Here is a 13,342-nt window from a genome sequence, read left to right on the forward strand (position 1 = left end):
GCTCTAGTCTGTGGGGACATGAGAGAAGCCTCCAAGCAGGATGGTAACACATCCAAGTGTTCCCTGGGCAACGTGTCTGTAGATGGCCAATTTTCTCACACCAGAAGCGACTTGCAGTGTGTTCTCAAGTCGTTTCTGACATGTTAAAAAAATTAGGCTTGAATAAAAAGAGATATGGGTTTAGAGCATGACACCCCCTCCCCCCACTATAATTTTTTGGGTATCTCATCTGCAGTAATAATTGTCTATATTTAAATGTCATTTCTTGAGTTCTAGATTTTTAAGACTGGAAGATGCAATTCTGATTACTCCTCAATAAAACATTTTGAAAGCATACAAGCCATTTGGGATATCTAATCTTTTATTGTATGGCATATGGACTAGCTAGATAGTCTTGTTGCTTTTTTAGTTGTTCAGTATGAGTAGCATGAGCTGCAATTATTTGCACAAAGGATGCTACTGAAATTATGTATGTTTTAATGAGGACGCTTTCTGTAGTCAGCAGTTGTAGGATATAGTGCCGAAGGCTAATTCAAGTGGAGTAATTAAAAAAAATCATTTGCAATGTATCAACCCACTTAAATTGGCTTTTCTTGTAATGCTGTTCTTGTCATGCAAATGAGCTGCCACAAACCTGTTAAATTATCTTTCTTGCAGAGAATGTTGGCATTTTTTATAGGCCAGGCACCTTTTTTCCAAATAGGCCTTGAATTTTATGTTGAGATGCAGCCATAAATATCCGGAGATATTTTTGGTTTCTTTCTAGATGAGAGCAATTAGTGCTCTGCAAAATCTCCTTATCCACTTAGGATACAATACAGCATTTTGAAAGTTTGCCTTCTATGAAGTTGAAGGAATGAAAAAAAAAAAAGATGTGAAAAAGTAGAGAATAAAATGCAATGGTATTTCTGTACAAAGCCCTGCCACAGAAATACACCTGTGCAGAGGAGCTGAGAACAGGCATGAAGTAGTGGTTTGAGTGTTGAAGTTAGATTTTGGGAGAAAGAAAACAAATCTTGCCAAGAAAACCCTACAAGAGTACCATTTTAAGGAGAATGCGGGTTGGAAACATCTTGAAGGCATATAACAAAACAAAGAGAAAGGCTCCCTGTTCATAGAAATCAGCTGTCCAATACAGGCAGTCCCCAAATTATGAACAAGATAGGTTCTGTAGGTTTGTTCTTAAGTTGAATTTGTTTGTAACTTGTTTGCTGCCTGTACTTGGTTGGTACGCTCAGCTTTTGTTGTGTTCCTCATCCATTTGGAAAGACTGGGAAATTAAATGCAGATTGAGTCTCAATTGTAATCCTATAAGAGCTGGAGTCCTTTGGTGCTTTATGGCAGCACAGGGGTGTTATTCCTAAACAGTGTACTTTTTGCAGGGCTGCCCAATGGCAATTATGGGTTTGGAGGGAAAGCTAATTTGGGGTGCCAGGAGGGCAGCTTTTGTCTGAGCCCTGTGGCTTTCTTCGACTGCCTCACTTCATGCCATGATACTTGCTGCCATTTTACTCCTACCACCTACACTGGCCGTCATACTAGTCAACAGCATTTCCACCAATTTCTCTTAATTATAATATTTTTATCTTTATGACCTGTTTTTGTGTATCCCAGAATCACCCAACTAGCTTGTTAGAGAAGAAAAATAGACAAAGTGGACTTTTGGTGTCATCCAGCAATGATTGGTTCCATTCTTATATCAATTGTAATCAAGTAACAAAAATCAGGGAGGATTTTGTAGGTTTCTATAGCTCTTAATTCTGGGTTCATTATTGAGAGGCACAGGAGGAAGTAATATGCAACTAAGCTAAGTCTTTCCCCTTCTGTAAGGAACAAAGTCCTGTCTCTTTTTTAAAAAGTAGTTTAATAGTATTTACAGCTTCAATTCAAAACAGATACACAATACAGTCCCAAATACATAATACAGTCTCTGTATATGTATTATTTAAAACCAATTAAAAGAAATTAATTCTATATTGCTTTATTAAAATACGGAGTCCTGCCATTAATAAATTATCAGTCTTAGGTTTTATAACTTCACTGTGTGATTTCCTTGTAAAGTATTCCAAGTTTCTTTCTTATTTAATTAGTGTGCATAGCACTCTTTTCACTCCATATAATGTTCACACTACATTTTCCATTTGTTTCCCCAATGATCCTACTGACTGTGAAATAACCCGGTCGTGCTTTTAATATTGGGCCTATTCTTTGCTACAGAGGCCACTTTAATATCTCCATGTGACATTTTCTAAGCATATTATCTTTTTCTATAGCAAAGAGTGGCATGTAAGCAACATCAGCTCCCAAAGTCATTTTATCATCTCCAGGGCATTTTTTTTTCACTCTTGAATATCCCCAAATACACTTTAGAGAGAATGGAGAACATTCCCCTGTGTTTCAAAAACATTTTCACAGTTTTTCAAAAAAGAAGAAGAAGAAGAAGACTGTGTTGTGCTCTTAATTCAAAGCACAAGTGGAACTATGACCACAGGGCACAATGATAGGATATTACAGTAACATCTTATAATCAATGTGCTCTGAAATACAGTTTTCTGTTCATTAGGCTACTCAGGTCTTCTAGAAGGATAGCCTTCCTCAATCCTATGACTACCCTTGCTACACTTGTAAAGTAGCCAAGAATGACTTGGAAAAATCACTTTTACACCCACCATCTTACATACTGTAATCTCCAGGCACAATCAGAAAATGTTATCCCTTGCAGGAATTGATGTATTGCACAGAGCTTGCTGGACTGAGCCCATTTGTTTAAAACTTCTTCCCACACCACACAGACACGAACAAGCATAAAAAGAAAAGGGCAGGCAGGATCTCGGATATGTAAATTGAATCAAAACATGTTTACCACAATTAAATCGCATTTAGCTTAATAGAGTTCTTTTCCAGAATATGTCTTCAGACAAAAGAGTCGCAACAGACCATCTCGTCTAGGCTCTTCAACAAAATACAGAATTTTCTGCACTATTTTCCTGGCAAAGGAGCTGGAACCTCAGGCACAGCATGTAAGCAACGTGCAAATGAGAAATAATTGTTGCAGTAGCAGGTACTGCCACTGATTTTACCACAGGAATTAAATCAGAATTCACAGAGAGGAGGAGCATATAGTACCATAACATTTGTGTGCATCTTGTCTCTGAAAGTAAACTAAATTGTATGACAAAAATCTTGTTTCATTATTACTATTGTTGTTGCTGTTGTTATGCTGAAAAAGCAGGAAAACATGCTCATAATTTTGAAACCGAGTTTGTGTCTACACTGGAGTTCTGGGTTTGCGTGATGGAAAGTAGTTCATTTGGTCCTTGGGACCCAGCGTCACTGTTGCCATCTTCTCCAAATGTAACCCAGTGGCTGAAATCTCTTGAACTGGATAGTTTCAAGTCTTTTGGATCATGGCTGGGGCTGTCTGTCAAAGGCTGATAAACAGCAAAGTCAACTTCTAGGTCTAGCAGATTGGTATTTCTCATAAAACAATCACTGTCTGAAAGTTGCTGCGTGGTTGGGGGGACATGCTGACTGCCAACTAACCCTGAAGTGTGTGGCTTCAACATCTTGGAACCATTGTTGACTGGACAGGGTGCGACTGCTGTTGCAGGAACAGGAGAAGCACTGGGAGAGAGTGGGAGTGCGTCAAAATCTTGATTTTTACAGTAATACTCTGATGAGCTGCTGTTGTTGGAATTAAATGTCAAACCCTTAAGAAATAGGCTGTTGCTGCTCTGGAGTACCTGCAGATGAAAATCCGGGGGAGCAGATTTCTTCCTCCTTGGTGGAATTGATGGAGTGTCTGTGAAGGTCTGCGAAGGAATTGGAGAACTTTCCTCTAAAAGGCAGAATGCAGCCGGCTGCCTTTCACTGCTCCTCCTCTCCAGAGCTTTGTTAGGGGGAATTGTTCTCGGTTTAGGGACAGGAACTACCCTTGTTGGACTAGTAAGGACACTGGCTTCAACATGCGATTCTGGCAATACGAAGGACTGGTGGGCTATTGACTGCTCACATGTCTCTTCTGGAGATGAAGGCTATAAAAAAGGGGGTAGTAGTTAAGTCAATTACAATTCTACCAACTTCATGCTGAGGATTTTTCCAGACAAGCCAATGTTTCAAATGTTGGGCTATTATGTTCTGAATGTTATATTCTAGAATTTCTCAAACTATGCTCCTTCAGATGTTTTGGACTTTGGCTCCCACAATTCCTAACAGCTAGTAAGCTGGCTGGGATTTCTGGGAGCTGAAGTCCAAAACACCTGGAGGAGCACAGTTTGAGAACATCCACTCTAGTCTTAACACTTCTTTCCCTTGCATACAGTCACACAAAATTATGGGGGTTTACCAGCTCTTTTTTCTGCTTGATGTTTAGTTAAGTATAGGGTGGATGAGGTTTCTTTCCATGAATTCAATACCTTTTTCACATTCTCCATCTCTAGTATCCACATAACACCTTGTACATTTATTTTTATTTTAGTCCAAAAGTGTAACAGCAGTTTATCCCTATAAGAGGAAGAGGGGCTAGAAAAGTTCACTTTGGTAACTAGAAATGTAATGATGGAAAGAAAATAAGAGAAAAAGCTCCATGGCAAAGGCCATGGACATCATCATTAGGAACAAATCTGGTCAAGAAAATTCCATGAAAGGTTTACTTTAGTGTCTTCATGAGATAAAAATTACTTCAAGGCACATTACAACATAAGTAGACCCACTGAATCCACTAGATCAGTGGTTCTCAAAGTGTACTCCGTGGGCCCTTGGAGCTCGAAGCATACTGAGGGGTTCCGCAGTTTCCTCCTCCTCTCTCCTCCCCCTCTAAGCTTTCCCTTTCCTACTCCTTCCCTGCCCCAAAGCCTTTTTTCCCACCTCCCTCACTGCCCAAAAGCCTTTTCCCCTAGCTTTCCTTCCTTCCAAAATCCTATTTCCCTCCCACCACTCAGCTTTTGATTATGCTTTTTCTGCATGGCAGAAGGGAGTTGAACTGAATGGCCCGTGGGGTTTCTGATTCTGAAGTTTGGATCATGAATGGTAGTAGTGGGAGCGGGGAGGGCAGGTACAGAGAAAATTTCAATTCTTGGTTATATTGCCATAAAGAGTCTCCCAAACCATGCCACCTGAATGCTAACAGCTTTGAAGCATGAGCAGTATAGACTGATGAACAGATCTTACCCCAACACTTACACATCCAGGCCTCCCTCCCATTCTTTGCAAGGGTACCGGTTTCTTCATAGCTGGAATTTTGGGTGGAGGACGCTGAGGTATGAGCGACTGGGCAGATGGCAGACTGTGAAGCGGGGCTGTTTTTGAATTGCTGGGGACGGTGTCAGGTTTTGTGGCACTCTGAGCTCTTTGAACAGGTGCCACAGTTTCCTCTGGTGTTACTGAAATGCAAATATGATAATTGACAGGTCATTTAAATTGGGCATACCATCCCCCAATTTGTGTTATGTTAAACAATAGTTTTGCCCATTGTTAGTAATCTGGCACTAAAATGTTCGGCGGATTTATAGAATGCTATTATACTTGCTACCAATAAGTTTTTATAATCTTCCATAATAATCTGGACAAGCACAATTGCTACTATTAAGTTTTAGTAATTTTCCATGATCATTTGGCCAAAGACAGTTCTAACTGCAAAGTTCCCTATTTAATAATACGAGATAGAGCACATACTCTGTATGGTAAAGGCCTCCTCCCCCCTCCACTTCCTTCCATCTCTAAGTTGAGCTGAGGAAAGCTGTCTGAAACTCTGGAGAGCTAATGGTAGTGAATGTGGTTTGCAGCACTAGGCTACCTAGGCCAAAAATCTGATTCTCTAAAAGACAGATTCATTTCTTCCTCTATTTTTATACAAAAAAAGGTATGGAAAATACTAATGGCTAAACAGTCTTGTTCAATTACAGGAATTGTTTCCACTTAGTCTATTGCAATTTTATGACTTCAGCATTTCTGATCATGTGTAGAATATGAAAAAAAAACCCTTTAAAAAAAGATGTTTTATTTTCTCTCCACAAAGGAGATTGTACAGGGTTCTAAAGGTGAGCTATAGATTCAATAAATAATTAACAGGAAACCAAGTACAGCACAAATCAGACACTTCTGGGGAAGAAGCTTGTCACAAATATGGAAGAATGGTGCATGACCAAATAAACGATTGCCATCAAAGTCCTTAGTAGGGAGTTTAGTTTGCTTTACCTCCTTTTGCTTGCATCAGACATCGAATGGCTTCCTCTGCTTCCTCAGGAGTAGTTGTTTTGATTTGTTTGACATTATAAGGTTTACTGATTCCAGTTCGTGATTTTGGCTTGCAAGAGTTAAAAAGAAAACACAAGAGGGCAAAATTAGTTCAGAAGACAGCCCGGGCTGTGGCGCAAGCTGGTGAGCAGCCAGCTGCAGCCAGCTGAGACCAATCACTCTGACCAAGAGGTCATGAGTTCGAGGCCAGCTCGGAGCCTGCATTTGTCTTTGTCTTTGTTCTATGTCGAGGCATTGAATGTTTGCCCCTTCGGGGTGAGAAGGGCGGAATATAAATACTGTAAATAAATAAATAAATAATATATGCAATGCATATCTTTTAAGCCGAGTGTATCTGTTTCCGCAGAATGACTAGCTTTTCCTACTAGTTACACATTAATGCAAGTTCATCTGAGCCATATGAAGGATAGCTGTTCTCACACAGTTCTTTCTCCCATCCTTGTAAACAACCTCTATAGATGATATAACTTCACAATTTCAGTGGGAACTCCTACACAAACACTGCACTTGGTATATAAATTGGTGTGCTGTTCCTGGTTACTGGTTTTCATTTGTTTGTTTCAATGTTTGGGACAATTGTGTCAAGCTACTCACTGGCTGCTGTGGTGCCCCTGGAAGGAGCTTTGCTGTCTGCAAGATGGAGGGGAGGGAGTTTGCGCCACTGGAGGAGATCAAGCCATCTGATGAGGATTTCTTAACAGCTGCAAAAGAGGTGCATCAAACAGTTTTAGGGTTGAGGAGCAGGACATGCCTTCAAGTTGCCTATTAAATTATGTCAACTCCATGAACTTTATAGGGGTTTCTCAGGCAAGGAATAATCAATCAGAAGTGGTTTGCCATTGTTTGCTCTGAATATAACCTAGAGTCTAACACAAGAAATAGCAGGTGGAGTTGCCCATAATGATTAAGTGAATGGAATTATTAAAAAGATTCGTTTCTTAATCTCCAGGATGTCACAAGTCTCTGAGCTGCTATTGCTCACATAGTTTCTGCACATCTAAAGAATACAAATATGATGCAGGCCCCAAGAACTTGCACATTTTGCACAGTCACTAGAGCATGCAGCTTTTCCTGGCATAAAACTTTGATGCGACTGGGTGCAAAATTGTTTTCACACAATCTTGCTTGCTTCCAAATGAACATATTTTAAGACTATAATCTGAAGATTATGGTAATTTAGACAATGTTCATAGCACAGAGGACACTCTGTGGAGCAAAACCAAGAACTCTTACTTGGAGGAGGGGGTCGCTGTGGTGGCTGAGGCTGCCGAGGCCGACCAGGGACAGAAAGAGACCTGCTTGGAGAGTTTCGGCGAAACTCCCCACTTCCTTCTAGCTCTTGTTTTAGTTCTCCCAGGTCAGCATCATCTATGGAACATTTGATAAAATAAATCAACAACAGAAAACTACTGATGCAGAATGTTAGCTCACAAAGGGAAGTCAAATAAATAAATAAAAAACCTTTAATGACACCTGCTTGCTAAATAAGGAAACATTTAGTTACTCATTTTCAACCCAAATGCATCAAACCAAGCATCTGCCTTTGCCACTGGCCTGTGGTATTTCTAACCTGGGATGGGAATATCTAGTCACAGTGGAAATCTACTCAGCAGAAGTTCTAGACCAGTGGTTCTCATCCTGGGGTCCCCAGATTTTTTTGGTCTTCAACTCCCAGAAATCCTAATAGCTGATAAACTGGCTTGGATATCTGCAAGTTGTCGGACAAAAACATCTGGGGACCCCAGGCTGAGAACCACTGTTCTAGACGTTCATTAGCTTTCTATGCATTGAGTTTTGGCTATACAGCTTGTTCTGAAGATACACTGACATACAACTTTCTGAAAAAAGACTAAGTGTGTATTAAATGCATATCCAACTCCCATAAAACATACCTGGTGCACAAATGTTCCTGCCTATCTCACACAGCCTGAAAAAGTAGACTGGGGTAATGTGAAAGGGGTAAAGACAGTGGATCCCACCCATGGTTATGTGAAACCTCAGGAAGTTTTTAAACGGCTGGACGGCCATTTGTTGGGAGTGCTTTAATTTTATATTACTGCCTGGCAAGGGTTTGGACCAGATGGCTTTTGTGGTCTCTTTCAACTCTGATTCTATGAGTCTAAGTCTAATGCCAAACAAAGAGTTCAGCAAAGGCTGGCTCTTGACACCTTGATTATAACGGAATTGGCATTATGTGCTCATACACCTATTATCCATCTTCTTTCCATAGGACTATCAGACAGAAAGGCGTGTCTCAATTGTTCGTATTGACTACTATGGCTATACATATTCAATGCTGTATCTCTAAAGACCACCTTTATGCAGCTTTCTCCCAGAAGGATAAGATTTGTTTGCATGCGTCACACAATCAGGTCCATCTTGCAAATCGTCCACTATTGAAGCCATGTCTCCTGCAGAAGGATACTGATGCACCATGTCATCCAAATAATCGTCTTCATCATCTAGGATATCACCTAAAACAGAACACACAAAAAAGAAACGATTGACGGGAAACTGAGGGAGGTGTTTTCTGTTCTTGTTACCCTTGTTACAATTTCTCCCAAAAAGAAAAGCATCTAAAAGAGATTTGGGGTGGTATTGTTTCATATAGCTAAAAGGGATTAATGAACTTTCTTCAGAATGCCACCCTAACAAATCTCTTCTGAAACAGTTTATTAATAGAAGCAGCAGATAAATCCCAATTCATGCATCTAATTTAGGCTGCAGTGGCAGCAAATCCCACCTCAGGAAATGTAATGTCAGTGAAAGGCCTGGGCTTTGACTCAATCTGAAATACTTTAAGATCAGATTGAAGATTAGTCATCATGGCTACATTCATATAGACATTTACTTCTGTAAATTGTATTATGGAATTCTATAGGATTCACTTCTGGACAGATACACACAGGATCCACATCTTGCTAAAGTTAGTTTTTGAGATGGTATCTTCTAGGATTCTTTAGTCAACATGGACACTGGCCTTGCTGGTGGAACACTGCTGGGAGTTACAGCCCCAAAAGGTAATTTTTGCAAGCTTGATAGGATTATACTGGAAGTACTGCAGAATGGAACAAAGCTTTATTCTTCACATTTGTGATTCCCAAGATACCAGGTAAAAATACACACAAAGAAAAAGGCCGAGAGAAATCAAGTGTGCACACCTACATCTATTCATTGAACTATATACCTTCTGATTCATAATCTAAACTTGAAAAGTCAAAATTTTCCTCCAGTAGACAGGAATTTGCTGTGGGTGACATGGGAGCCATGCTGTCTCGCTTCCTGGTGATCTCCTCCTGCAGGCCCTTCAGCCAGTCCTTGGTTTTAGGCCAAATCTTCACAGTCTTGTCTTTAATCTGCATCACACACAGAGAGAGACAAATGATGAAATATTCTTGCATCTTGGGCAATCAGACTGGTATGGATAAATATACCACACATAGGACATTATTTCAACAAACTAAAGACAAAGACTTCAGCCATATGTTTGTTTGTTTTTTAAAAAAAAAAACAGGGTTGAAGCTTTTGATTCATTAATTTGGTAATAATTAAACTAGTATTTTATCAAAGGGACATCCTTATGACATACAATATTTTAAAAGATGTATTTTGGCTTGTGCGTTCAGACCAATATCCTATCCATGTTCATGATGATGTTAATACAAGGCACTAATATGGTATGCCATTTGCCCTCATAATTTCCTAACCACAAGCTTTTTGAGGTCAAAAATAGCAAACAAGATTAATCTTCCAAGGACTCCATGCAGTCACTTATTGCGTGTCTTCTTTCTACTCTAGACTATTTGGCCGACCGCATCCCCTTGTACAAATCTGCACAGATCTTCAGAAGAGGCCCTTCATCTCAAGTTCAGTTGGTGGGAATGAGAGAAAGGGCCTTCTCAGTGGCTGCCTCCTGCCTCTGGGACTCCCTTCTGCCCAGGGAAGCCAGAATGCCCCCCTCCGTGCTGTCCTTCAGGCAGCAGGTTAAAACCTTTTTATTCAGGCAGGCTTTTGAAAAAGGTTTTTAAGATCGCCAGGGGCTGCTGTGATTTTATATGCTTTTAATGATATTCAGTACTGTTTTAATACTTGTATATTTTAAGTTGTATTGCAATGCTTTAGTTGTGAGCCGCTTTGTGTCACCGTATGGAGAGATAAAACGGAACATAAACATAATAATAATAATAATTAGTAGTAGTAGTAGTACCGGTAGTAGTATTTTTGATAAACATTTCTTACCAGGAAATATGGCATGCAGGTCCACTATGTGTTGGAAGACAAAATGACGTACTTTAAAAAACTACTATGATATATTTTGTACCCTATAACTTAGAGAATGTCCAAAGTGTGGCCCTCAGATGATGTTGGACTACAGATCAGAACATGCTTTTCCATTCTTTATGATGAGTCTGACTGGAATTGCAATCTAACCACATTGGGAGAGTAATGATTTGTCCACTCCTATTATAGATGTTCTGTACAAACATAAAAAACCTTTATCAAATGACACTTTCTGAATCACTCCTATAACAACACATTCAGCTACAATTCTCCACTAATGCTTCTTTTTTCTCTGATGAAGAAACATAACATCTTTCAAGATTCTGTACATGGAGGTTACACCACACAACTGATCAATGTTATGCTTTTACCAGAAGTGGATCATGTACAAGGCAGACAAGGGAGCCATGCTTCCTGCATTTGAATATATCCCTACTGCCTATCTCTTACTTGTGAACAGCATCCAAGACTCAAATTAGGGCAGAGAGGGGTTCAACCCTTAACCTCCTGTTATTTTCCACTGAACATTTCTGATGGCAGAGTTACTAATAGCAGCACTTAGAGAGTGTTTAGTGTTTAGCATGACCTCCAAATGGTCAACAATGTTTAAAGCAAGAATGCATCAAAATTTACTCGGATAAGGGCACCATGACATTTCTAACTCTCTCTAATAAACACATGCAAATTGCTCCAATATTGCTTTTTTTCGATAGCTGAAGTAATATATATCTGAGGGCTTGTTACCATATCTAGATGGGGAACCAGGTCCATTCATAGAAATATGGTGTCAGATAGCACCACTTAGCACTATGAATCAGCAATATCATGTTGACAACTCTATAAGAACTAAATATTCTTAAAGCATTTCAGAAACCTGATTAAAATTAAGAGTTATTGCTGGCCCAATCTAATATGTACTCTAATATGTTGCTCCCTTCACTCTGAAAGAGAAAATGCCTTTGCCTGGAAAAGAATCCTTCCACCTGGAAGCCCTTAACGACAGTTTTCCTTTAAAATAAGGCATGCACACCACTCCCTGGGTTTGGCCCCTCAAAAAACACAAAGGACACTGGAACCAGCTTTATGTTGGGGGGTGGCATTTAGAGGGTTCAGGACTAGAAAATTAATTTTCTGTAGAATTTTCCAGAGCTTGCCAGCTCCTGGTTAAAAGCAATAAGGCCCAATTCTTCCATTATTTAGTGCTGCATCCTTCACCACCACCTGTAAGATGACCTTTCATTTATACGTGCCCTACATTTCCCAGCAGTAAGCTCATACACATGGGCTTTACTTTGTTTTGACAACTTTCTTTTTAAATAAGGAACTGTTGAGTGTTTGATAGTTATTGCTTGTAACATATACAGTAGAGTCTCACTTATCCAATACTCACTTATCCAACGTTCTGGATTATCCAACACATTTTTGTAGTCAATGTTTTCAATGCATTGCGATATTTTGGTGCTAAATTCATAAATACAGTAATTATTACATAGCATTAATGTGTAATGAACTACTTTTTCTGTCAAATTTGTTGTATAACATGATGTTTTGGTGCTTAATTTGTAAAATCATAACCTATTTTGATGTTTAATAGGCTTTTTCTTAATCTGTCCTTATTATCCAACATATTCGCTTATCCAATGTTCTGCCGGCCCGTTTATGCTGGATAAGTGAGACTCTACTGTACTATTAAATGGCTAAAAAGGAAAGCAGAGCCTGATTTTTGGGGCCGGATTAATGTCCATGACCTATGCTGCACCTTTAGAAGATTAATATCAAAGGCCTTGGGCACTGAGGTAGGGACAGCAAGAGAATCTCCCATTGGCTCCCTGTAGCAAAACTCTAAGAACTATTTCGATTCAACTAGAGCTCCATTTGGAACATATTCTTATCTGGACCCACAAAACTTTGAACAAAGTAACATATTAAAAATCATTTTCAATGTATGGGTTTTGTAGATAGATTTTGAGTAGTTGCTTAGAGTGTCATTCCAAATTTACCAGTATGCCATTGCTGACCAATTTGCCTTGGCATAAGTTTCGGACAAAGACTCTTTCCTGAAAAGGCTGTTTTAATACACATATTCCATTTTTCACATATGAAAGGTATTGTTTTGGTAAGTTATGATCTCTACCAGTCTGATTTCCAAAGTGTTTCTCTGGAGATCACTGTTGCAGCTGTGTCAATTTGGTCAATTTGAAACTATATAAGCTGTTTTTCAGAGATATACCATCTGTGTATGAGAAGTAATGTCTATAGAAAAAAATCTCACATTCAGTGGAATCAAATGGAACAGTGAATGTGAGCACTTAAAATCCAGGCATAAGGTTAAATGCTACCATTATACCCAAGTGTCTAAATAATTACAGTCAATTTTATATAGATTTTTTTTACCTTGACACCATCTACATCAAGAACTTGAAGAGCAGACCTGCTTTCTGCAAATGTAACCAACATCTGACCTCCATTGATTCTAACAAAAACAGAGAGAAAGAAGAGATGGCAAATCAGCTTTAAATAATGCTTATTGCCTTCAACATTTAATCTCATAAATAGCATAATGATGATCTCTAATGGTTTCCAATAAATAAACAGACAGATAGCTGGATAGACAAATAGATTAATGAATCAGTGCATGAATAGATGCTTTTTGGATGTATGGCACTAGGTTTATTCTCATGCTGATTAAGAGGGAACTACTATGCATTTGCATCTGCCAAATAGCTGATATACTTATTATTTATCATGTCAGAGGTGAATTGAAGATACAGTTATAATGTATTTAAAAACACAAAGCTAAAAATTT

General features: G+C 39.1%; 1 protein-coding gene across 4 annotated transcripts in view; it reads right to left on the reverse strand.

Moving 5' to 3' along the window:
• Positions 1-1,845: 1,845 nt before the first annotated feature.
• synj2 (synaptojanin 2) overlaps positions 1,846-13,342 on the reverse strand; it is a 74,347-nt gene continuing 62,850 nt past the window's right edge. For 3 of the 4 annotated variants that reach the window (XM_062976818.1, XM_062976805.1, XM_008123492.3), the window contains exons 20-27: positions 12,931-13,009; positions 9,443-9,611; positions 8,571-8,729; positions 7,489-7,623; positions 6,850-6,956; positions 6,196-6,304; positions 5,170-5,381; positions 1,846-4,034 (exon numbers count right to left, since the gene is read on the reverse strand). In XM_062976818.1, coding sequence (XP_062832888.1) covers positions 3,243-4,034; positions 5,170-5,381; positions 6,196-6,304; positions 6,850-6,956; positions 7,489-7,623; positions 8,571-8,729; positions 9,443-9,611; positions 12,931-13,009 — 1,762 coding nt within the window. In that variant the 3' untranslated portion in view covers positions 1,846-3,242. The remainder of the gene's footprint in view (positions 4,035-5,169; positions 5,382-6,195; positions 6,305-6,849; positions 6,957-7,488; positions 7,624-8,570; positions 8,730-9,442; positions 9,612-12,930; positions 13,010-13,342) is intronic. The other variant, XM_062976814.1, reaches the window with a different exon arrangement.

Source organism: Anolis carolinensis, chromosome 1 (assembly GCF_035594765.1).
Source record: "Anolis carolinensis isolate JA03-04 chromosome 1, rAnoCar3.1.pri, whole genome shotgun sequence".
NCBI lineage: Eukaryota > Metazoa > Chordata > Lepidosauria > Squamata > Dactyloidae > Anolis > Anolis carolinensis.